At 38.6% G+C, this 25924-nt stretch overlaps 1 protein-coding gene across 1 annotated transcript in view; it reads left to right on the top strand.

The window, feature by feature from the left end:
* The window catches only part of RAB2A (RAB2A, member RAS oncogene family), an 89551-nt gene that overhangs the window by 10997 nt on the left and 52630 nt on the right, over positions 1–25924 (top strand). The window contains exon 2 of the mRNA XM_044245548.1: positions 21240–21311. Within this exon, the coding sequence (XP_044101483.1) occupies positions 21240–21311 (72 nt within the window). The remainder of the gene's footprint in view (positions 1–21239; positions 21312–25924) is intronic.

The raw sequence follows: 25924 nt of genomic DNA, 5'->3' as shown, positions 1-25924 counted from the left end.
ATAAAGTACCTGCCAGGTGCACCCTGTAGGCTTGTTCATCAGTACTGTGGGGTTTTGGTTTTTCGTTTTTTGTTTTTTTCCCCAAACTTTATAGCTGTCTTTGAAATTCAGGTGTCAGTAATTTGTTTCTCTTCATTTATTTACAGTTGATATGTCAGTGTAAGTGGTATATTCACGCTTGTTCTGTGGCCCCCGGTGTTGCTAATGCCGATGAATAATTCCTTTAGCATTTGTCCCCCTTAGCAATAATTATGTGCATCTAGGAGGGAAATAGAGTTGATCCTTGAATAGTGTGGAGACTAGGGGCACCAACCCCCACACAGTCAAATCCACATATGACTTTGACTCCTCAAAAATGTAACTACTAATTTGTACTGTTGATCAGAAGCCTTACCAATAATATAAACAGCCAATTCACAAATATTTTTTATGTTGTATGTATGATATGCTGTATTCTTTTTTTTTTTTTTTTAAGATTTTATTTATTTATTTATTTGTCAGAGAGAGAGAGCGAGAGAGCGAGCACACAAGCAGGCAGAGTGGCAGGCAGAGGTAGAGAGAGAAGCAGACTCCCTGTGCAGCAAGGAGCCTGACACAGGACTTGATCCCAGGACCCTGGGATCCTGACCTAGGCTCAAGGCAGCCACTAAACCAACTGAGCCACCCAGGTGTTCCTATATACTGTATTCTTAAGATAAAGTCAACTAAAAATAAAATGTTATTAAGAAAACCATAGGAAAAAGAAAATACATTTACAGTACTCTCTTTATTGAAAAAAATCCACGTATGGACTTAGCAGTTTAAACCCATTTTGTTCAAAGGTAGACTGTAGTAGGTTATTCTAAGTCCTCTGTGGTCATTTTAGCCTAGACAGCACTCTTGAAAATTTTCCAAGAGCCTAGTATTTGTAATTCCAATATCTTGATTACTTCAGGGGCTCCTCTGCTTGTTACCTTGGTGAAGTTCAAACGTCTTCAGCGTCAGTTTTCTCATCTAGAAAAAGACAGCAGGAATGCTTGGCTTGTATCTACAGGATTTTTGTTATTTGAAGTAAAAAAAGGTGTGCAGGTCCCTTTTAAGCTGCAAAGTACTTTATTAATAGTGATATCTTAGAGATAATTTTTCTAATTGGTTGAGCATCCTAAAATTAATTTAGTGGGGGAGGTCTTGTCTATAGAAAAAGCGATTCATTGTGCTGACTTCAAACTGTAATTACTTGAGTTGAAGGAAATAAGATCACGTGTTAATAAGCAAAATGGCGATTCTTTGATCCTGAAATTTTCTTTGGACTCCCTAGAGGAAAGTCATTTCCTATCTCATACCCTCACAGGCCTCTTGAGATTAAGAATAATATCAAGTAGGAGGTACTCTTTTTCAGTAGTCTTCAGGAAAAAGATGTTAAGATCAATAGTTGTTTCCTCAATTTTTTCCATACCCACTCTTGGTACCTTGAGATACCTTGAGGTACCTTGATTTTGAACTCCTTTGGAAAGAGGCAGTTTTTTTTAGGTTTACAGAAGTCTTCAGTGTAATGAATCGATTGATCAAAGGTTATCTTTTTATCTCCTTGGACAAAGTATTATTAGTTCAGTTTAGTCTTAACCATTTCAAAGGTCAAAGTAAAAGTACACGTTTCCAAAATTACATATGCTCAAAGCTTTACTTAACTGGATATAAAAATTAATAAATATGGAAATGAGTTATTAATTATAAATTAAAGCAGTAATCGTATACTTGGTGAATTGATTCACCTGTCTTTAAAGTAAAAGTATGTGTTACACTTTTTCAATAATACAACCTTTGGTATAAGGTGAAGAAGTTCTACTGGTTTCACTGCTAGGTGGATTTTTAAATGGCTGAATAAATGGATCCATGAAGGGCTGCCCTTGTAGGCAAGCTGGAAGGAGCATGCTGCTGCATTCAGTCCTGGTTTTTTTACATTTTATATTTGTAACAACTTGGATAAAATCCAATTTGGTTGAAAAAGCTAATGTGTGGATTAGAATCCAAAATGACCTTGACAGGCAGAACGATTGACTAAAGTTAGCAAAATAGAAATTAATGAAATTGAAGCCTTGTATTTACTGTAAAAACAAAAACATACAGGGGCACCTGAGTGTCTCAGTCAGTTGAGCATGTGACTCTTGATTTTTGGCCCAGGTCACGATCTCATGGTCATGGGATCGGGGCCTGCATTGGGCTAAATGTGAATTCTGCTTGGGATGCTCTCTCCTGAAATAAATATATAAAATCTTAAAAAAAAAAAAATACAAATACAAGATGGAGGTCACCTGGTAAATAGCACACGTCTAAACACTTAAACTTTTACATGACTTGGTTCAGTATGAGTCACAGGATTGATAAAGCCAACAAAGGAATAAATGTGATGCTGGATTAGTAAAAGTATAATGTACAGACAAGGCAGATTATAATTCGACTCTACAACTCAATTATGAAAATTTGTTTTAGAGGGATACTACACATTGGAGCTTGCTCAGAAGACCAGTCAAGATAGTATGAAAGTTATATCAACCATGATATTATAGGAACAACTAACAGAAAGATTTTTTTAAGATTTTTATTTATTTGAGAGAGCCGGGGTTGGGGAGGAGAAGGTGCACAGGAGCAGGAGGGAGGGACAGAGGGAGAGGGAACAGGGAGCCCCATTGGAGACTCTGTCCCAGGACTCTGGGATCATGACCTGAGCCAAAGGCAGATACTTAACCAACTGAGTCACCCAGGCTCGGGAAACATTTTTGTTTGTAACTGCCCCCCCCACCACCACACACAAATAATGGAAACATTTTAATCTAAAATAGGGAAGATCTAAAGGAGCATATAGTAATGACTTTTAACACTTGGGTATTTAAATAAAAGAGACTTAAGCCTACCTTTTGTGGCTTTTCAGGGGCAGAACCAGGACCATGAGTAAAGGAGATAGATTTGGACTCCCTATGAAATGGAAAGAGGTCGGGAGCACCTGGCTGGCTCAGCTGGAAGAGCATGCAACTCTTGGTCTCAGAGTTGTGAGTTCAAGGCCCATACTGGGTATAGAGATTACTTAAAAATAAAAAGAAATTTTTTTTTTTTTAAAAAGATGGAAAGAGCTTGTTAAGTGGTGAGTTGGTTTGTTACTGGAGTTGTTCAGATAGAGTTTTGATTGACACATATTAGGGCTTGGAGGATGGCATTTATGTGAAGATTAGAGGATTGGATTCATTTTAATTCTTTTGCTTTTGTTTTTTAGGTTTTTAAGAGAGAGTGTGGTTGCACACACGTGTTAGGGGATGAGGAGGAGAGGGAGAGAGAAAATCCCAAGTAGGCTCCGTGCCCAGGGTGGGGCATGGTGCAGGGCTCAATCCCAGAATCCTAAGATCACTACCTGAGTGGAAATCAAGAGTTGGACGCTCAGCCGAGCCATCCAGGTGCCTCTCATTTGTTTTTTGTTTTTTGTTTTTTGTTTTATAAATTAATTAATTAATTAATTTTTTTAAAATTAATTTATTTATTTGACAGAGATCACAAGTAGGCAGAGAGAGGCAGGCAGAGAGAGAGGAAGGGAAGCAGGCTCCCTGCTGAGCAGAGAGCCAGATGCAGGGGCTCGATCCCAGGACCCTGGGATCATGACTTGAGCTGAAGGCAGAGGCTTTAACCCACTGAGCCACCCAGGCGCCCCTGTTTTTATTTATTTTTTATTAAAGATTTATTTATTTGAGAAAGAGTGTGAGAGCCCAGCAGGAGGGGCAGAAGGAGGGGGAAAGAGAATCCCAAGCACAAGCACACCCCATGCTGAGCACAGAGCCCCCACTCAAGGTTCGATCCCATGACTCTGAGATCGAGCAAAACCCACGAGTCAGACAGTGAACCACCTGTGCCACCCAGGCCTCCCCAACCTCGGTTTTTTTTTTTTTTTTTTTTTTTTTTTAAGGACATTTAAGATACTATGTGGGCAGTCCTTGAGCTAGAGTTAGAAAAATGAATAGAACTATCTTATCCTACTGGGAAGACGAATTTGCCACAGTAATTACAAGACAATGTAATGCACTAGGCACAAAGTACTGAAGGAACATGGAGAGGATTCATTCTAATTGCAGTGAATGGCTCATAACATACTCAGATTTTCAGCAAACATTTATTGAGCACCAGTGTGTGCTGAGTGCTGTGCTTTGGCTTTCATATATGTTCTCACAATAATCTTAGGTACCTACTGGCTCCATTTTACAAATTATACATCAGGTATGATACCATCAGACATGGTCTCATTTGTTTGAATAATTCCCTCACCTAACAACCCTCTAGAATCAGTTTTTATTTTTGCCCCTATTTTTTATATTTGTTATGTGGAGAACAGAGAATTGAACTGAGCTCCTCGCAGTCAGGTTGAACAGAGTGTAGCAGGATAGGGTTTTTGTCAGCATTCTGTGGCGACTTAAGACTAAAGGAGATCTGGGGACCGTTCTGTGAAGAGCACTGTGTGGCACTGAGTTGGTTTGCTTATCCTCTGGATAGCTTCACAGAAGCCTTATTCCCCATCTCTCAGTGGTATAAATTTCTACCCGTCACTCAGATTTCTGGCAGGAATTAGTGATCCCTTTCCACCTTTTAGTCTTGTTTTCTTTTTTGGCCTTTTTTTTCCCCCATTCTTTCCGGCTTCAGAAAGAATTTACCTTAGAAAAGGAAAAACTGTGTTGGATTTGAGCATGGATATGTGAATTTTTGGCCTTAGCTATGAGTAAATCTTGTTAAAAAGTACTGCTGATTAGTATTCTTGAGCAGCTTTTAGGAGTTTTAAAAAAAGGAAATCAAAATCTTCTCATAGCACATTATTTTACTCACAGGCTCTCATAATTTTCTCCGCAGACCGACATTTAATATAACTATTTTTGGTCACACAAGAAATTTTGCTAATTATTTAAAAGCCACATCAATATGGAGGTTGTTAGACAAGGCCCATTAAAATATTGCTTATGTAGTGTTTGATGCAAAAATAGATCCTTTGAAAAACTTCTATGTATTTTTTTAATGGTCTAAGTAATAAATGCTCATGATAAAAGATGAAAATATTCAATCACTTTAAGTATGGTGAACAGTGATTTTCTGTATCCTTCCAGAAATTTTCTATCCATCTGTAAGCTTGTGTGTATGGGTGTGTCCCAGTTTTAGGCAGTAGGATTATACATTTAGTACTGTTCTACGCCTTTATTTTTTTTTTCTCCTGAAGGTATGTCTTAGGTGTCTTTTTTTTTTAAAGATTTTATTTATTTATCTGACAGACAGAGATCACATGCAGGCAGAGAGGCAGGCAGAGAGAGAGGAGGAAGCAGGCTCCCCGCTGAGCAGGGAGCCCCATGCGGGGCTCGATCCCAGGACTCCGAGATCATGACCCGAGCCGAAGGCAGTGGCTTAACCCACTGAGCCACCCAGGCGCCCCATATCACATATATAAATCTATCATTCTTTCTAAACACCTGCATAGCTCAACCATAATTTATTCAGTTCCTGATTCTGTTATTCCTGGTCTGTGGTAGGTAGCAAACAGCAGAAACCTACTGTGGTTAATTTAAGCAGATTTCATTAGAAAGATTGGATGTTCATAGATTGATTGGAAAGCAATATAATCCGGCCTGAAAATGGCAAAGCCAAGGAAGGCAAGGCACAAGTCAAATTCTGCTGTCAGTATATCCTGCTAAAGAAGATACTGGGGACATATCAGTGGTCTCTCATCTCCACTGTAGCCAGCATGGATTCTCTATGGTCCCTGATATTGGAGCATTCTTTCAAGATTCCAGATTCTGCACAAGAACATCTGATTGGCTGAGTCTAGATTACATGTTTATGCCCTAGCTGCCGGGGAGTTCAAAGAAAAGTGCTCTGATGCTAGGTTGCCAGAAATAACAAATGTTCATCTAGACCTGTTGATGAATATTGTTATACACAGTATAACACAGTTCTTGCAGGCTTGTGTAAGAAGTAAAATCTGTGGCCGACTAGGATTTATATTTGTATTTTGATAGATACTGCCAAATCACCTTTTATTAAAAATAGTGGACTTAGAATATCTGATTTTGAGTGTGGTATATATTTTGTGTACTTAATTCAGCAGGCTAATCTCAACATTGTCTGTGTTGACTGATGCCTAGTCTGTGTTTAGGAATTTAGCAGTTCTATTTAGTTGCTATTATCATGTGCTTTCTTGGGCTCTTGCCGGTTTCATGTAGCAACTGCATAAAATAGTTCTTTTTGCTTATAGTTTTTAACTTTGATATCATTTATATCATGGCATACTACTTAGAGATCATATACAGTAAATTTGTTTTTTAAGTATCATGTACATTCACATCACAAAGCACCTTCTTCCATAACATCATGGAAAAATATCCTCTACAAGCTACTTCATTGAAATGTGATTTTGAGATGCTGCAGTTCTTATTTGGAATCTTTGCTTATGAAAGGATTAGGAAAATGGTCAGATTAAAGTGTAATATACCTGATCTGTTAACTGAAACTTGTTGGGATAAAGTTAGTGTCAAGGAAATTGTGTTTATTTTTTTAAACCTTTTTTCCTTATTACATTTCTGCCCTGTGAGTCATTTAGTTACAGAGTATTCCCTTCTTTCTCTTAGTATTACTACTAGTAATACCTGGAAAGTGAGATAACATTATTTTTAGTTAGGAAAGATATTGGTTGCAGTGTGTTGGAAAGAATAAATTAAGGAGGTTGGGTGGTAGAGTGGAAAAATACGATTTACGGGGCACCTGGGTAGCTCAGTCAGTTGGGCACCAGACTCTTGATTTTGGCTTAGGGTGTAATCTGAGGGTTGTGAAATTGAGCCTCATGTTGGTCTCTGTGCTTAGCACAGGTCTTCCCCTCTTCCCCTCTGCCCCTCCCCTCACATTTTTTTTTCTCTCTCTCTCTCAAATAAATAAATATTATTTATTTATCATTCCTGCTTTACTAACCTCACAGGCATAGTGTCATGGTTGGATAAGATTGCATGCAAGGAAGGAGCATAGTTAGACCTGCAGACTGTCAAAAGCCACACAGATATTTTAAATAAGACAAAAGTGTATTAGCATAACTTGATTACAGGAGTCCTTAGATGCAATAAAAAAGAAAGGAAGACTGTCTGTATTGAAGTGAGTCCTTTGGGTATTTGGCAGGGGGCATGTAGCCCATCTGTTCCAAGCCAGGTAATTGCCGAAGGTGCTAAGTGGAAACCAGGATAACTATGTTTTGGACTTTGCTGTGGGGAACCTATCTTCAGTATTTTCAGTTATTTATGTTAATACCAACTGTGCAGGGGCCTCACATTAGTTATAACTGAAAAAGTAAACTGAAGAGGATTTGCCACTGAAACCAGCATTTTTTTTTTGGCTATATGTAAGGGCACTGGTTATTGAACTTCACCCATCAGCAACATCTGGACAACTTGGTGAAACACAGATTGCAGGTCTTCACCCCAGTTTCTGATTCAATAAGATGGGGCTGATCATTTGCATTCTAATAAATTTCCAGGTAATACGTAAGCTTCTGGTGTGAGAACCATATTTTGGTAATCTGTTCTTTAGGGAAACCATATAATTTATCATATTAGCTGATCCATAATTTTTTAGGGAAACATGAGTTACTGAGCCTTCCCTGGCAAACCAGGGTATAGGGTTTATCCCAGTTTTACTGGGAGAATCTTTTTACAGAGAGGTTTCTGTAATAGAATTATCACCTGCTGGTTGACTCATGATACCTAAGTTGTATTTATTTATTTGTATCGGTAGGTACATTAAATTCCCAAAAGATGATTCAGTCAGATTTTCCCCTTGATCTCTGTCCTTTTAAATGTTAATTAAAAGAGAATATAAGTATTCTGGATTCTTCAGCTGACTTATTTTGCCATGAATGATAGCAAAAGTATTTTTTTTTTTTTAAAGATTTTATTTATTTATTTGACAGAGAGAGGTCACAAGTAGGCAGAGAAGCAGGCAGAGAGAGAGCAGGAAGCAGGCTCCTTGTTGAGCAGAGAGCCCGATGCGGGACTCAATCCCAGGACCCTGAGATCATGACCTGAGCCGAAGGCAGCGGCTTAACCCACTGAGCCACCCAGGCGCCCCAATGATAGCAAAAGTATTGTAGATGAGTTCTTTCAATGGATGTGTGGTTGGATTAGACACTAGAGAGTAATTTCCAAGTTTGTTTTTGTCAGTCATGGTAAGAGTATTTGATTGCTCAGGGTTCAGATATGTGTGTAAGTGCATATATCTCTTTTAAATAGAAGTTTCCAAGTAGTATTTATGCTTGTATAGTATATACAGTCTCATATTTGCTGTTTTCTAGGTCTTTTTTTATGCTGGTTGTGATCCACTAAATTGATTACATGATGTAACTGGTTACAGTCTACTGGTTAAAAAACACAGCACAGAGGACCTCTATGGTTCCAGCAAATTGTGGTACTCTTAAAATTCTGAGAGGTAATTGTACTTCAGCGTTCTTCATTCTAATGTTTCTCAAACACTCCAGCCATTTACCAACATTAAAATAGGTGGTGGGAGGGGGAAGCCCCATGAGTTGGGAAGAAGAAAGGAAAGGTATGTTATTTTTAGCAGTCTTACTTCCTGTTAGATCTGGTATTTGATCATTTATTCCCTATGGAAAGTAGCAAATGCTTCATTTTATTTTACAATTTTTAAAAATTTATATTGTATCTGGCTTTGTAGTTTTTGAACATATTGCACTAAAAAGCAAAAACAAACAAAAAAACACCTAGGCCTTCTCTGAGAAAATCTAACCTTGGCTCATATTCAGAAGCCCTCCACTTTACCAACTTAAATTTGGTTTGTCTTAATGAAGGATCCTGTTAACCATACTGGTTGGATCAGTCAGAGTTGAGCTAGGAGACTGAAACCACACAGGAATTTGCATAGGGAAAGTCTAATGTAAAGAAACATTAACTATATCATGGGATTAGAGTAACAGGGAATTGGCTTAAAAAAAAAAAAAAGAACTCTAAAGAGTACAATAACAGCAGATAGAAGACCCAGGCAGAGCATGGAAGGAAGGAGCCAATCTGGCATCCACCTTCTTGGAGGGGCACGGCTGAGGCCCACTGAGGGGCTGTGATGGATTGGAAAGTTGCCGTCTGTGTGCTGTGGGAAGCCTTCCATGGGGAGGAGCTGTGTTGGGACCTTCATGGGAAGAGCCTGAAGGAGTGCTGGGGGAAGTTGGCTGCGGAGAGGTGCGGAGTGCTGCCTTCTGCTGATTACACTTGCTGTCACGCCAGCTGGCATGGGAGAAATGTTCTGGTGTCTCCAGCAGGGCAGTGAAGGTTTGGAGCTAGGAGGCACTTGATTGATAACTCATGTACACACTGAAAAGCTGAACTTTTCAGAGGAAAATTACACTTAAGTTAGGGGCTGATGATAGAGATGGAATTCTGATTCAGCACAGTCAGGTTTTCATTCTCTAAATATCTGAAAAATTCACTGTTGAGTAAAAAATTTTGACTTATTATTTTTTGAGAAATTGATTTTTTTAAACGTAGATTAGAGTTTGTCGCATCATAGAAATGACTAGTCTCACTTTGTGACCTTTTCAGTGAGCATGCGGTATATTAATCTAGTATTCACTGAGCATCTGTCTTCTAAACTGGGCCACAGTTCAGGTGGTTTTCAAAATACAAAAAGGTGAATATTACTGCCCCTGAAGGAGGAAGGTGGATGCGTAAACTGATAATAAAAGTATAACGTGATAAGTGGTTAATGAAGTATGTATAGAGTACTGTGGTCTTAGCATGGGATAAAGTGTCAGCCTGCCTTTCAGCGCTGGGGAAGGAAAAAGAAGCACAGACATGTGATCTGCATGCTATCTCCTGTATTCCTCAAAATAGCCTTGTGAATAAAGTGGGTGGTATGATTACCATTATACAAAGAAGCAAACAAGGTCTGGAGACCTGAAACAGCTGTTCCTTCCAGTGTCACACACAGGATCTTAATCTAGTCCAGAAGATTTGTTATCTTTTAAATTAGTGGTGTACTTTGAAATGCAGAAGGCTTCACAATTTAAGTTTCTAAATGTAAAGCACGGGACTACTACTGTGAAGGATTTAAAAAGTGAAGTAAATATGCCCCTGCCTTTAAGGGGTATATAGTCTAGCAGTGCTGATTAAATGTGATAAAGGCTCTGATGGAGGTACTAGAGAAAGCTTGGAATTTCATGCGAAGTTGCAGAATGCAGAATGCCTGTCCTCCTCCATGGAAACCTTAGGTAGGGTAAGATGACATTTGGAAGAAAAAAATTTGAGCATTGAAAGAAAAGAGAAAAAAAAAAGATGGCATTTGAGCTGGTCCTTGAAAAATGGGTAGAGTTTAGACAAGTAGAAATGGTAAATAAACAATATGTAAAAATAGGAGGGAAAAAGTTGTCATTTATCATGTATCTTTCAAGTGCCACACCTTGTAGTTCCTCAGTTTAAACCTTCCAATTTATAGTATAGTTTCCTATCAGACAATTACTAGCTATAAGACTGGAAAGATAAATTCATTAAACTTATTGGTCTTAGGTTGTGATACAGTGTGGTTGAATTTGAACTTTAATCTGTAGGCAGTAGAAAAAGTAGACTTTTTTAAAAGGAAAGAGTACCAGACTGGAGTTATGATTACATTAGGAACTAAATATACATGTGTATATATTCAGATTATAATACAGTGGCAGAGACATTCTGGATGTTACATGTAATCCTTTCTTTCTGTCTTTTCTCATCCATCCCTGGTGCAGCCATATGTAGGACAGATTCGGAAGCCGGAGCATATATAGTTAGGTGGTTATTATAGCGGTCCAGGTAGGAGGTAATAAAGGTATTATGTAGGGCAGTGGTAGTGAAAATGATGACGTGGTTACTGGTGAGAATTGGAATTAACAGGGATTAGAGAAGGACATTGTAGGGAGTGAAAAAATTAAAGATGAAGGTAATTTTTCCTTTTCAGAAGACTATTTCAAATACAGGCTATTTTTCATTTATTTTTAAATATAAAGTAGTAAGTACACATAACAATGTTAAAGCACTGTGAAGGGCAGAAGATTGGCTGTGGGCAACAGGACATGGTGGTGAAAGATGACGACGTAGAAAAAAGAAACGGGTCAGTGGTTAAAATTTTGGTAAGGTCCACTCCACAAAGCTGTGGACTATGCATAGTGGTGTCCTTTGGAAGAGTGTACTGTGGAAAGAGAAGGAGATGGTTACTTTGCAGTGGAGAAACCTATCATACTACCTCAGGCAAGTGACCAAGGTTAATGTCAACAGTAATCAGTCATGTGGTTGGTATGTACTCTTGTAATGATAGTGGGTACCTTTGTAGAGGTGAGATAATGTATCTCTGTGATCTTCCTTGCAAACTTCAGTAACTCCAGTCAGTCATGGGGTAAAAGTGTGACAGATCCCAATTTGAGGTTACACTCTGCAGTGCCTTCACCATACTCCTTAAAGCTGTTATGGTCTTCAAAACAGGGAGAATCTTGAGAAACTATCATAGCATAGAAGAGCCTAAGGAGACAATATCACCAGATGTTGTATGAGTCTTCTATGGGATCCTGGGACAGAAAAAGGACAGTAGGTGAAACACAAGGGAAAAAACTCAAAACTTGGGGAGAGGTAAAAGCAAAGAGTTTTCATAGAGTGCAGGGTAAAGATTGGCTATGAAGATAAGGCTTCTTCACTCACTATTATGTGTCCATCATAGGTCCTCAGCAAATAGTGGCTGCATAAATAGTAGGGTTGGAGCTCTTCCTAGCCTGGTTTTTGGAATGAATTGTGCTCCTCAGTGAAGCCTGACTTCATCTTCTGGTCTTGAGCTCAGCCATACCCAGGGCAAATGAGGTCGTCATAGGTCATCAGTGTTCTTCCTCCTTTACAGCAGAGGATATTGTTTTTTTCCCCTGAAACCCGGCAGTTATATTGTTTATTTTATAAACACAGCAAGAAAGTCTTCATATTTTAAAATCAGAAGAATACCTAACTCACTTTGTGAAGGTAGGTATGTATTACGGAAGCTTCCGAGTGGTTATGGCACTTGAGTTAAGTTGCAAAGATGAGTAGCTGTTAGCTAAGTGGAACAAAGTCACCGAGTATTGGGGAAAGAACATTTAAAGTATGCTAGATAAATGTGTGCAAACAGCCAGATGTGTAAGAAATACTGGCATTATCTGCTTTAGTCATTTTCATTTTTGGTCTCATCCCAGAAGTGTTTAAAGTATTTAAGGTACTTTAGTATTGTAAAACCAAAGATACAGAAATGGGAGTAGATAATTTGCTTCAAAAGAAGTATGGCTGTATCCCAACAACTTCCTATTTCCTTTCACTTTATCAATTCTTTTCTTTCTTTAAAGCTTTATTTATTTATTTATTTGAGAGAGAAAAAGCACACACGAGCGTGAGCATGAGCACAGGCGAGCATGTGTGCGCATGCTAGTGGAGGGAGGGACAGCAGGGAAGAAGAGATGCAGACTCCCTGCTGAGCACGATTTCCCCATGCAGGGCTTGATCTTGCCACCCTAAGATCATGATGTGAGCTGAAATCAAGAGTCTGACACTCAGCCAACTGAGCCATCCAGGTGTCCCTCACTTTATTGATTCTTTAGCAAGTCTTTCAGCCTTGTCAGCATAATTGTTTCCATACCTTCCGTTTTCAGGGAAAAGATATCTTGCGTTTTGAAAGCTACATCTTCTTGGAAACTTTCTTTAATTTCTTTGTTTTTATTACTAATTTATTTATACTAGTGTCTGGACTATAGGAAGTACTCCATAAATATTTTAAAAAAAAATTTTTTTTTTTTAAGATTTCACCTATTCATTTGACAAAGATCACAAGTAGGCAGAGAGGCAGCCAGAGAGAGAAAGGGAAGCAGGCTCCCTGCTGAGCAGAGAGCCCGAAGTGGGCTCGATCCCAGGACCCTGAGATCATCACCTGAGCCGAAAGCAGACGCTTAACCCACTGAGCCACCCAGGCGCCCCTCCATAAATATTTTATTGAGTGACTGTCTCTTAACCTTAACTCCTAGCCTTCACTGACAGATTTCTCAAATAAATGTTCTATATCCCCTGTTTTCTCTTCCCTTATTGCTCTTAATAATTCTGGTGTTTGAGGCACGTACAGATTATAGTAGGAATTATTACAAGCCTGGAAGACTAACAACAGAAAAGTCCGAGGAGGAGGAATGAAAAATGACTCTTGATACTTGTATTGGTTTCCTAGGGCTGCTGTAACAGATTATCACAAACTTGTTTTAGGGCTTGAAACAATGGAAATCTCTTCTCTTGTAGCTCTGGAGGCCAGAAGTCCAGAATCTGGGTATCTGCAGGGCTGCTGTCCCTCTGAAGCCTCCAGGGAAAATCCTTCCTTGCCTCTTGTAGCTCTTGGTGGTGGCCTAACTCAGTCTCTGCCTCTGTCTTGGCATAGCCTGTCACCTGTATCTGTCTTTGTCTCCCCCTGCCTTTCTCTTACGAGTACATTTGTCATGGGATTTAGGCCCCAGACAAAATCCAGACTGAAATTATCTCAGAATATATATCCTAACTATATCTGCAAAGATCCTTTTCCTGTATAAGGTCCCTGATTCTAGGGGTTAGTACTTAGACATACCTCTTCAGGGGCCACTCTTCTGCCTACTACAATAAGGAACCAGATCAGTATCTAATTGAATTAGTTGAGAGGATTGCTGTCTTAGGGAGGACAATGTATGGAGGGTCAATAGGATAAGAACAACTCTGAAATCATTTTATTTGAAAGAATATCATAGATTTGTGAATATTTTCTTCAGTTAATTTTAGAAGATAATGTGTTTAAAATTTTGAACTCAAGATTGGATGGGTTTGGTGGGAGATTTGTTCCTTAGCTGTATTTATCTTGAAGAATCCTCAATATTTTTATTAAAACTTTTTGAATTTGTAAGACTTGAAAATTTTGAGCCTTATGATAGAACTTTGAAGTAGGAATACTATATTTTCTTTTTCCCATTTTACACATGGAGAAATGGAGCATAGTTTCTATATCTAATTTGTCCAGGTTCACAGGTTATGAAATGGTACAGATGGACTTGAACACTGGTGTTTCAACTGTAAAGCTTGTGTTCTAATATACCATGCTGAGTTTATTAATTTCCTGTTTAAAAAGAGCAGACTTTATTATTTTTTCTTTACGTGTCTTTCGATTTGGAATGTTAGTGCAAAGAAGAGTAAGATTTTCTATGTTGGCTAAATAAGCTACTGATATTTCAGCCAGCTCACCACATCTCTGAATGATTTGTGTTGGAGGTCTGTCATTTTTTTGGTATGACTTTAAAACATACAGTTCTGAAAAAAAAAAAAAAAACAAAAACAAGAACCCAACAACAAAAACAAAAAATAGTAGGCAGATCGGTCAAACAAGCTAGTTCTTTGAAAAGATCAGCAAAATTGATAAACCTTTGCCAGACTCCTCAGAAGAGAGGCCTCAAATAAACAAAATCATAAAAATAAAATACACAGTTCTTCAGCGGGTTACTTTTAGTCATGAGATAGGCCATTCATTCATGGAACTTTTGTTACATTATGTTTTTGAGAGCCAAGTGTGGTAGATGAAAATGCAGCCATGATTTCAGAATGGTAGTTGGATAAAACTTATCTTCAGTGGTTAGGAATTGGCTCTGGTACTTTTCATACCCTTGCTTTTTTAAATTTTAAATCCATGTGTGTTAATGATTTTTAAAAGTAGAGCCATTACCAGTTTTTAAAAATGACGTTGAAATTGGTGGAAGTCAATTTAGGCGTAAGCAAATGAACCGCTGTAGAATACTTGGCACTAGGCCATTGTTTCATATGGAGAAGGACACACTGCCTAAAAATCACTGGAGGTCTTATTAATTTAATTTTTGTGTCCAAGCAAAGAGTTCCTGAATTAGAAGCTCTGGGGTGGGCTGTAGGAATTCAGTTTAATGAATATTACTTGTAATTGTTTGGCACTCACCTGGTACTTAGGTACTCACTTCTCACCACAGTACAGTCCTACTGAGTAGATGGCAATGTGGACCCAAAGTAAAAGGAAAAGTTAAGGTGACATCATTGTAGGAACTCTAACAGTGGTATTATTAAGTATATTAATTTGTATTGAAGAATTAATAGCCAAAGCAGTCTTGAGAAAGAAAAACCTGGAGGTTTCACCATGTTTCTCGATTTCAAATTATATTACAGAGCCATAGTAATCTAAACAGTATAGTATTGGCATAAAAACAGAGACAAGGATCAATAGAACAGGATAGAGAGTCCAGATAAACCATGCATACATGGTAAATTCACTTACAGCAAAGAAGCCAAGCATATTCCGTGGGGAAAGGGCAGTCTCTTTAATAAATGTCGTTAGGAAAACTAGACAGCCACATACAAAAGCATGAAACTGGACCACTAACTTACATCATACATAAAAATTAACTCAGAATGTATTAAAGACCTCATTGTAACACCCGAAACCATAAAACTTATAGAAGGAAACATGGGCAATAACTTCCTGGACATTGGTCTTGGTGACCAAAAGCAAAGCAGTGAAAGCAAAAATAAATGAGTGGGACTGCATCAAACTCAAAAGCTTCTACATGGCAGGGGCACCTGGGTGGCTCAGTGGGTTAAGGCCTCTGCCTTCAGCTCAGGTCATGATCCCAGGATCCTGGGATTGGCCCCTACATCAGGCTCTCCGCTTGGCAGCAAGCCTGCTTCCCTCCCTTTCTCTCTGCCTGCCTCTCTACCTACTTGTGATCTCTGTCTGTCAAATAAATAATAAATAAAACCTTTAAAAAACAAAACAAAAAAACCCACAAAAGCTTCTACATAGCAGAAAACCCATGGAGGCCAGTGGTTCATCCAAGCCCACCCAGGTAGTGCTTTTAACCACTATATAATGCTGACAATTCAGTCAGAACCTCTGGGGTTGAGACCTAATAACAGATTTGGTGATTTTTTTGGTAAAGATCAAAAACTTCTAGTGGGTAGAAACTGGGAGCTACTTTACACAGAATGGTCAGGGAAGGAAGGCATCTGTGGTGGTGAGAAACCTGCCATGGGAGTCTGTCTGCATGGAAAGAGGGAAGAGAGGATCCTTGCAGGCCTTGCAGTTTCCAGATATAGAATGAAAACCAGTGATAGAAGGATTGGGAGAGGCCACTTTTATGTTTTGTTGTTGTTGTTTTTTTCTGTTTAATTCTGCTATTACATAAAACAAATGTGTTTTTTAAAACAAACCTGTCTTTTTTGCTGGTTCTTTTCTTTCTGTGGCTCTAAGTACTATCTTATGCTGACAGTTCTAAGTTACATCGCCAACCCCAGTATCCTTCCTGAAGTCTAAACTCATATATTCTGTTGCCTACCCAGCCTTACCACTGGGATGTCTAATAAACATCTCAAAATAACTGAACTGGAATTGATAGTCCTTCCTACTCCACTTATAATTTCCCCTGTCTTCATTGATTCTTCCATTTGATCTGGCAAAAATATTGGAGCCATTCTTAGTGCAGTTCTCCTTCTCCCAAAACCCACATCCACACTATCAACAAATTCTCTTGGCTGTGCTTCAGAATGTATATAGAATTCAGTCACTTCAGACCCCCTCCATTGCTCCTGCCCTTGTCCAAGACACCATTTCTTGCCTCATTGAGAAAGACTCCTTAACCAGTCCCTGCTTCTCTCATCTGCTATACTTAACAGGTCGTTCTCAGTGTTGCAGCCACAATGATTGTTTTAGAATTTAGGTGAAATTATATGACTCTGCTGCTCTGCTGATCAAAACCCTGCAGTGAATTGCCCATTTTATCACAAGTAAATTTTAAAATTCATGGAGTCAGCTTGATCAGACCCTATGATGCCTGCCACCTCATCTCTTAGGGGCGGGGCCCTTCCTTGGTTTCTGAGCAGTAGCCATATTTGGCTTCACAACAGTTTCTCTAACACATCCCATTTACATCTTTTTCTCTAACCATTTCCTTAGCCCAGAGTGCTCTTCTCTCAGTAAGCCACTTGTCTGTTTCCTCACCTCCTCAAGTCTTGACTTAAATCTCACCTTCCGAGTGAGAGAGCACCTCATTTAAGCACCACTCTCTTTCCTTCCCTCCAGTATTCCAGGGCCCATATATTAGCTCAGCTTTTTCTCTGTGCCATAACACATAACACTCTGCACTGCCACATCCTCTTCATCCCTCCATCCATCCACGTTCCCCACCTCCCCAGTATATACACATACATACAAACATGCTCACAGACATTTAAAAGAAAAAAAAGGTTTTTTCGTAGTCTCTTCTCACTCCAGAAGGACAGAGGCCTTTATCTTATTATTTACTGATATTCTAGTTATTTAGCCTTAGAACACAGTACATGCTCAAATATTTCTAGAAAGTTTGAGTTTTGGCATGCATTAGAAGTACATGTGGTTTTAAAAAAAAAAAAAGAAGAAGAAGTACATGTGGTTAAACTAAAAATGAATAAAATGTGCTTCCTGCCTTTAGGGAGCCTGAATTATATATAGACATAGTAATAAGTGATAGTAATATTAATAGTAGTAACAAACATTTGTTGAATTCTTTACTGAATTTTATTATGTGCCAGATACTGTTTTAAGCACTTAATGTGTGAACTCATTTAATAATCCCAATAACATATGAGGTAGGTATTATTATTAGCCTACTTTTTACAGATTAGGAAGATGAGGCCCTGAGAAGATAGCTAATTTGAGGTTCTGTTGATAGTGATTGGCAAGGCTGGGGTTGGAACCCAAGGAGTATGGTGTGGCTTTGGAGTCAGAAATTATAACCACTGTGTTGTGCTGTTCTTAAGCATTAAATGAGCTGACATGTAAATCGCTTAAAACAATATCTAGCATGAGAGAAGCTTTATATAAGTTTATCTGTTGGGAATCATAAATTTTAAATATTTCAAGGTTCTTGACTGTATAATACAGTTACAAAAACATGAAAATATTCATTGGCCACTTTAAGTATTCTTCATTCAGTTATCTTTTCTAAGTGTCTCCCCTCAGGTGACTATCATTCTCTATGAAAATGAAGGATGAATCCATTCCGAGTCCCACAAAATATATAGGGTTTCATCAACTATGTAAAAATGTTGGAGCACTGCTTGGATTCCATATAATGCCATTGATGAATGGGGATCTGATATTTACACTAATAAATAGCTGAAGAAGAGGAAAGATATGGAGCATGCTTTTAAAGAACTATCTGAATATTAAGAATTAAGAGAGGTTCTTGGGAAAATTATGAAAAAAATCTTGGAGATTTTTGCAAAATTTATACTATAAAAAGGACAAATATTAAATTAAGGATTTGCAAAGGATGCAAATTACCCAGAACCTCTAACTTGAAAGATACTTTGATTACCTGAAGGAAGAATATGGAGTCTTTAAAATGAAGAACCAAACAGCACACCTTTTCTATATGCAACTAGCAGAATAAATGGTATTAATATCACTAAAGCAATACATATTCTGTTGTGAGGTAAGAAGTTTTTTAGGCTCTTATATCACTTACATGATTGCCAGTCTGTTAGATGATTCTTGAGGTTTCTCTGTAATAAAAATCTGTGATTTCTAATTAATCATAATTTTTTCTAAAAATAAAAATGAAGAAAAGACACAGAGAAATCTTAAATGCATGTTACTGAGTGAAAGAACCCAATCTGAAAAGGCTACATACTGTTGACTCCAGCTAAATGACGTTCTGGAAAAGGCAAAACTCTGGAGACAGTAAAAAGATTAGCATTTGCCAGGGACTGAGGGTGAGAGAGGGACTAATAATCAGAGCATTGGGGATATTTAGGTAAGTGGAACTCTTCTATAAGATACCATAGTAGTAGGGGCGCCTGGGTGGCTCAGAGGGTTAAGCCTCTGCCTTCAGCTCAGGTCATGATCCCAGGGTCCTGGGATCGAGCCCCGCATTGGACTCTATGCTCAGCAGGGAGCCTGCTTCCTCCTCTCTCTCTGCCTGCTTGTGATCTCTGTCAAATAAATAAATAAAATCTTAAAAAAAAAAAATAAAAGGATACCATAGTAGTAAATACATTATACATTTGTCAGAACCCATAGAATAGACAACACCAAGAGTGAGCCCTTATGTAAACTATGGACTTTGAGAGTGATAATTATGTGTAGGTTCATGAATTATAGCGAGTCTTATGGCTCTGGTGTAGATAGTGGTGGTGGAAGAGGCTGTGTTCCCGTGGGGCAAGGCGTATATGGGAACTTTTACTTTCTGCTCATGCTCAGTTTTGCTGGGAAACCTAAAACTGCTCTTGAAAATAGAAAGGGGGGGATGTACTGCCTGGGTGGCTCAGTCAGTTAAGTGTCTGCCTCTTGATTTCAGCTCAGGTCATGATCTCAGGGTTGGGGAGCCTGCTGAAGATTGTCTCTTCCTCTCCTTTCTGCCCTCCCCTCTCCCCCTGCCCCAACTCTGGAAAAAACAACAACAACAAACCCTTGGGGCTGGCTGTCAGTAGAGCCTGTGGCTCTTGATCTTGGAGTCATGAGTTCAAATCCCACATTGGGGGTAGATTGTACTTTTAAAAAATTTTTTTAATCTTATAAAAATACCTAAAGGTTCATATCTCAGATGTTTGCTAATTTTACTTTCACACTTAAAAAATAATAATTTTTCTTTCTAGCCTACATCTGAAAGGCTATTCAGAGGAGCTAGAAATCTGATAAAATGAGTTTGGCTTTACACCTTTTGTAATGTAAAAGAAGAAATCATGGATAAAAGAAAAGAGAAGAAAACTAAGATCAAATGTTTTGAAATTTCAGTTTATTTTTTGTTAAAACATTTAGAAAACTTTGAACAAATAAAGTATTTCCCAAAGCATAATCATGCACACACATATTTCTTTGATTTGTTTACTGAGCATTTTGACAGTCTTTGTAACATTTGATACTAGGGCCAGTCATTCAGTGAAATCATTAATTGTCTTATCTCTGCCATAAGACAGCAAGATAGTCCTCATCTTCTCTCATGGAGGTTATAATCTAGAAGACCTTAAACAGCTTAGTTTAAGTGTCACTTCAGAAAGACCTTCTCCAGACCTTCAGTCTAAATTAATCTTGTCACTCGTCCTCATAGTGCTCTCTTCTTTCAAATGGCAGTTATTATAATTATTTCAAATTACAGTTCATATAGATTGTCACTGGTAATGTTTAATTTTTCTACCTATACCTGACTATAAGGAAGGAAGCATTCCACATGATTGTATCCTCAAGTCCCAAGTGCAGAGCACCATTAGCATTCAGTAAAGCCTTTTGAGTGCAAGAGTAGACGAAGTGCAGGATGCTCTTGAGTAAGCAGACTTGGTCTAGTGTGAAGATAAGGGCCTGAGAATGAGTAGGAAGATGATATGGAGTTCAGTAACCAGTTCTCACATGGTGAATAGGGTAAGTACAGAAAATCTATCTTTAATTAGGACTGTGGAAGTTATTCATGACCTTAATGAAGTGAAATTTGGTGATAGAGTGAAGGGATGCAGTTCAGATTATAGTTGATCCTGGGGACGCCTGGGTGGCCCAGTGGGTTAAGCATCTGCCTTTGGCTCCGGTCGTGATTCTGGGGTCCTGGGATCAGGCTCCCTGCTCAGTGGGAAGTGTGCTCCTCCCTCTGCCCCTCCCCTTTCCCCTCTGTCTGCTCAAGCTCTCTCTCTCAAATAAAAAACCTTAAGAAAAAAAAAAATTAGAGTTGCTCCTGAAATGAATTAGCCAGAAGATAGAGCAAAGTAGATCACACACATTTAACTGCCAGTTTGTTTGTAGGAAAAGTAAGATGAATTACAAAAAGAGATAACTTTGTTTTTAATATTTTCACTACTACACAAAAAACAAAGTGCATGAACTTAACCTTAATTGCTAGAGTACTATAGTACTCTATAGTAGCTAGTAGCTACTACTCTATAGTAGCTGCTTGGTTGTCTCCTAAGAGTACCTGCTAATTCTGTCTTTCAGATTAAAATGTCAAATGAATAACAAAGGATGAAAAGCTGTTTTGGATTGGTTAACACTTTCCACTTAAATCATCGATCCCATAATTTCCCATGAGAATTTGAGAATAGAGAATTTGAGAATTTGTGGTAGATTGTTTATAGAGCACCAAAAACCCTAGCTGCATCTTTTCTGTATGCTTTTGTTAAGTGTTTCTTAATTTGGGGGAGTTTTGTCTCATAATTTTTTTTTTTTTTAACTTTCAGGTGTTGGTAAATCATGCTTATTGCTACAGTTTACAGACAAGAGGTTTCAGCCAGTGCATGACCTGACTATCGGTAAGTTTTATGCAAGAGATGAGAAACATTCAGTTTTGGGCAGTAGAAATAGAATGTGCTAAAGGGGGTCCATTCTATTAATGATGAATCAAAAAGAATCTGTGGAACTAGATTTGTTGCTGCACAGTTTCATCCTATCACTTTTTGAAAATGTATAAGTATGGTAAAAATATTATCCAACTTTGTAAAAGTGGTCAGAAGACAACAGGAAGATATAAATATTTAAGATTGTGATTGTATTTAATAATGAAACAAATAATTGCAAGACAGTATAAAATATGGGTATGATCAGAGACTGGACCAGCTTGCCAGAGTTCAAATCAAGGCTGTGCCACTAACTAGCTGCCAGCAGTCATTTTTAGTGTCCTGTGTATTTTTAGAATACCAAATCAAACACAGAGTTTGTTAATCAAGTTATTTAGATGATTTAATAGTTTTCAGCCAAGCCACATGTACTTTGTGGATGTATGGAAATCTTTTTCCAAGTGGCTGCTATCCATGAGAATATTCAGATTCCATTTTAATTTTGCTAGTTGTAAGGATATACAATAACAAAGGGTAGAACAGGTACTGTTGTTTCATGCTGGCCCTTATTTCATTTCATAGTTTACCTTCAGTGAGCCCAGTTTTGTGTAGGATCTGCTCTTTGCCCAGATGGTCTAAACCTGGGTAGCTCTCTCTTAAGCCTGACTCAGGCCTGACACAACTAGCCACACAGTTGCTTTTAGTATAGGGGACTAACCAAAAGTATGTCCCCTTCCATGAAGCTTTCATACACATTTCTGAGGGTTGTGGTACACCTGATGGAGAGGATGGCCCCAAGCCTGCTGTCAGAAATCGGCAAGGCCTGTGCCTGTGGAGAGAGAGAGAAGGAAATGGACCAAAGGGAGTTGTTTGCAACTGTAACTCCCACAGTTGTACCAGATGGCTCTCCTCTGGGTTTTCTGGTGTGTGGTTGTGGGAGGTCAGAGGTTAAAAGCAAAGGGAAGCCAAGCATCTTCTTTCCTCTGTCTGCCTGGGTTAACTGTGTGTCCTCCAAGACGCTAGCCCCAGCCTCTGATGGTGACAGGCCCACTGATGATCTGGCTCATAAGGTCTGCCAACCCCAGTTTCTCTGTTCCCCCAGCCTCGGGATGGTAGCACTTCCTCGCAGGTGCTAATCGCTCGGCTTCTTCACCATTCCTTCTTTGAGCTTCTTAGCTCTTTCTTTCCTGTAACTAACTCCCTACATTAAATTCCCTTGATTTTCAAACTTTAATATGGTTTGTGTTTTTCTGGTTGGACCTTGGCTGCTACACCTTATGACACCATCACAGCAATTTATTTTTCAGGTTATTAACATGTATTTATTTTAAAGGAACATTGGAAAGTTTGCCGTAATAGGTGTAAGACATTATCTTGATTCTGCTGCATACTTTCCTTTGCCTGAGGAGTAGAAGAGGATGAAAAAGCTAAGGTCAGGTTCTGACTAAGAAGTATTAAACAGTCAAACAGAGGAAGTAAAAGACAAGGATGAGTCGATGAAATACTCCTCGCCCTTTGACTACTCTCTCAGTGAGAATTGTTAATGTAGGAATCAAAGAAGCAGTGAAGCAGTTTACTGAGAGCTTCCTGGATCCAGTTACACTGAAGCTCAGGACTAGAGCCTTGCTACTCAGGTGTGTTCACGCACTATTACACTGACCAGCAGCATCAGTATTCTCTGTGAGCTTGCTCAAGAGTCTACGGAGTCAGATTCTGCGTTTGAACAGGATCTCCAAGTGATACATCTGAAAAGTTGGAGAAGCATTGGAGCAGTGGCTTTTAGATACTGATTACCCAGCTCGGAATTTGTTTTGTATTGTTGACTTACGTATGCAAACATGTGAGCTCACCCTCCTACACACCTCCTAGCCTCTCAGTTGCTTTACTTCCCGTGATCTTACCTCCCCCTCTCCCTCAACTACTCACTCCCATAGTCACACCCAGGACCTGGTCATTACCAGTGCCTGGAAGCACTCCAGAATCTCAGTTTCATGCATCTGGCCTTTTGACTGTTCTCCTGTCCTTCTAACTTACACCCTCTAGTTGCTCTCCCTAATGATTTATTTGCCCCATCGGTCCTATAATCCATTGATCCTGCTATCTTTCTACTCTGACCCCTCTGGTAGTCCTGCTTCCCTCCTTATCCAGCTTTAATTCTAGCCATTGTAATTATGTCATTATAATCACTCCCACATGTACCCTCAATCCCCCACCCACTCCTTTGCTCCATCACATGCTTATGGCTAACCCATAGGTTAAATCCTGCTACTTATTCTGTCCTGCTTGGAGAAAAACACAGAGCCATGCTAACTAATCTCATAGTAATTTCTTAGACACTAATTTCTAACTGCTTGACAATTACACCTTATTTCCAGTCCACTCATTTTCCACTGTCCTGTACAACTGTGTTATACCGTCTTGCTCTTAAAGCATGCACCACCTTCCCTATAAGCATGTACCACCTTCCCTATCTTCACTCTCAGATAATAACCTTCATCTATTTCAGAAAGTAGAGGCAAGCAGAAGAGCCATTTTTACAGGTCTCCCATCACCACATAGACTCACCAACCCTCACCACCACCTACCATGAACTCATAAACTCCTCCTTTTCCTTGCTACCTGGATGAACCAGGAGTCGCTAGTCAAGGCCTGCTCAAGAACAGGGCTTGGCAGTTCTTTGTTCTCCCAGGTGTCATTCATTTATCCCTTTTTGATTGTCATTTTTCATGACTGTTATCTTTTTTAGCTTTCAATCCTTTTTTTTCCTTTTAGCAAAAGTCCTCAGAAAGAATTGTTTGTATTTTCTGTCTCTGGTTTTCTCCTCCCCTCATTGTTTTTTGAATTTACTCCAACTAAGCTCTCTCCTCCCCATGTGCACATATCCAGCTGCTTCTTCAACATCTCCTTTCTCTTAGATGCCTAATAGGCATCTCAAATTTAATGTGATCCAAATTGCTCTTGATTTTTTTCCTCCTAGATCTTCACAAGTGTACCTGTATGCACACACACACACACCCTCATACCCATCCTCTTGCCTAGATTTGTTTTTCTCCTTAACTTTTTATACAAGTGATTATAAATGAATATTGTCTGCCACTACTATAAAAGTAAAGTTCATGATAACAGATCTGTTTTGTTCATTGCTGTATCTCCAGGGCCTGGTACATATAAAGGGCCTATAAATGTTGTCTAAATTTAGAATATACTATCTGGAGAGAAAGCTTCAGAAAGTAACATTTAACATTACAGTGCTTGATACATGGCGTTTGTCTAATGCTGTTTAATTATATTGTGTAGAAATAATGCTTATTACAACCCACTAATTCCCCCTGTATTTATTTGGCTACCTAGTAATAGACAACTTGACAAACACTGATCTAGGGGTCAGACCATTTATATGTTGATGCCACCTTCCTGCCTATCTCCCCCAAGTCTTTAAACTAGTCATCCTGTAAGAAGTGACTGCAAGGAGTCATGGGGGGAAGAGGTGGTAGAATCAAAGCATTATTTCTTGTACCTGACTTCCCACAAATCAGTTGAAAACACACCTCTTTTATTTGGGATTCAGTTTTCAGAGATAATTCGTGTTACCCAAAATAACATTGCCAAGAACTAGGAAGGTAGCTTAGAGGACCTGTGAATATCTAATTTAGATCTCACAAAGTCTGTGTTATCTGAATAATAAAATGTAAATGTATTTTCTTGACAGGGTGCGGTTATTATGCAAACATTGTTAGAAATCCAGAGAAAGTTAAATTTCCCTTATGACTTGTCTTTGGCCTTCATCATCCACTGTTGTGTATGTCACCTTCTAGAGTTTTAAAATGTGTCCATAAACACACGGAGCTGTTCTGATTTGCGCTCCCTCTGTGGGAGTACTGAACAGAGTACCTGGTTCTGCTCATCCTTGCCCTTCACTGCTGCTTCTGAGTTTTTGCTCTTTGTGAAATAGAGAAAAGTGGTTTTTTTTTACTTTCCAGTTCCTGAATTTTTCATGAGGCTGAGCATTTTTCTATATGTTTTAGAACTGCTTCTATATCTTTTCTCTTTGAATTAACCTGTTTTTATCTTTGCCTCTTCTAATATTAGTTTGTGTTTTGTTTTATCGCTCAGATCCTTTGATTTTTTTTTTTTATGACTTTCAGGCCTCACTAAGGAAGACTCCCCAATACAAAACTTATATAATATCCTCTTAATTATTCTTCAAATACTATAAATTTGTACCCTATCTGGTATATGGCCATGTATATGATTTTCTTTAATCTGTGTGTAGCATGTGTCCCCACACCATTAATTAAATAAGCCATCTTGTGCTCGCTTCGGCAGCACATATAATAAATAAGCCATCTTTCTTTCCTGTTTGAACAGGAACCTTTATCATATGCTAAATCTCCATATGTAAGCAAGTCTGTTCAGGGCCTCTCAAATCTATTCCATTTATGTTTTGGGGGGTTTTTTGTTTGGATTTTTTTTCCTCCTCTATTTCATGAGAAAATATCACATGGGTATTTATAGTAATTGTAGTCTACTTAATATGTGGTTGGCATTTTTTCCTATTCTAAGTTTTTTTGATCATTCTTGTGAATTCA

Source organism: Neovison vison, chromosome 4 (genome assembly GCF_020171115.1).
Source record: "Neovison vison isolate M4711 chromosome 4, ASM_NN_V1, whole genome shotgun sequence".
Lineage (NCBI taxonomy): Eukaryota > Metazoa > Chordata > Mammalia > Carnivora > Mustelidae > Neogale > Neogale vison.
The sequence above is the reverse complement of the archived record's forward strand: the minus strand, read 5'-3'. Positions and strand labels throughout refer to the sequence as shown.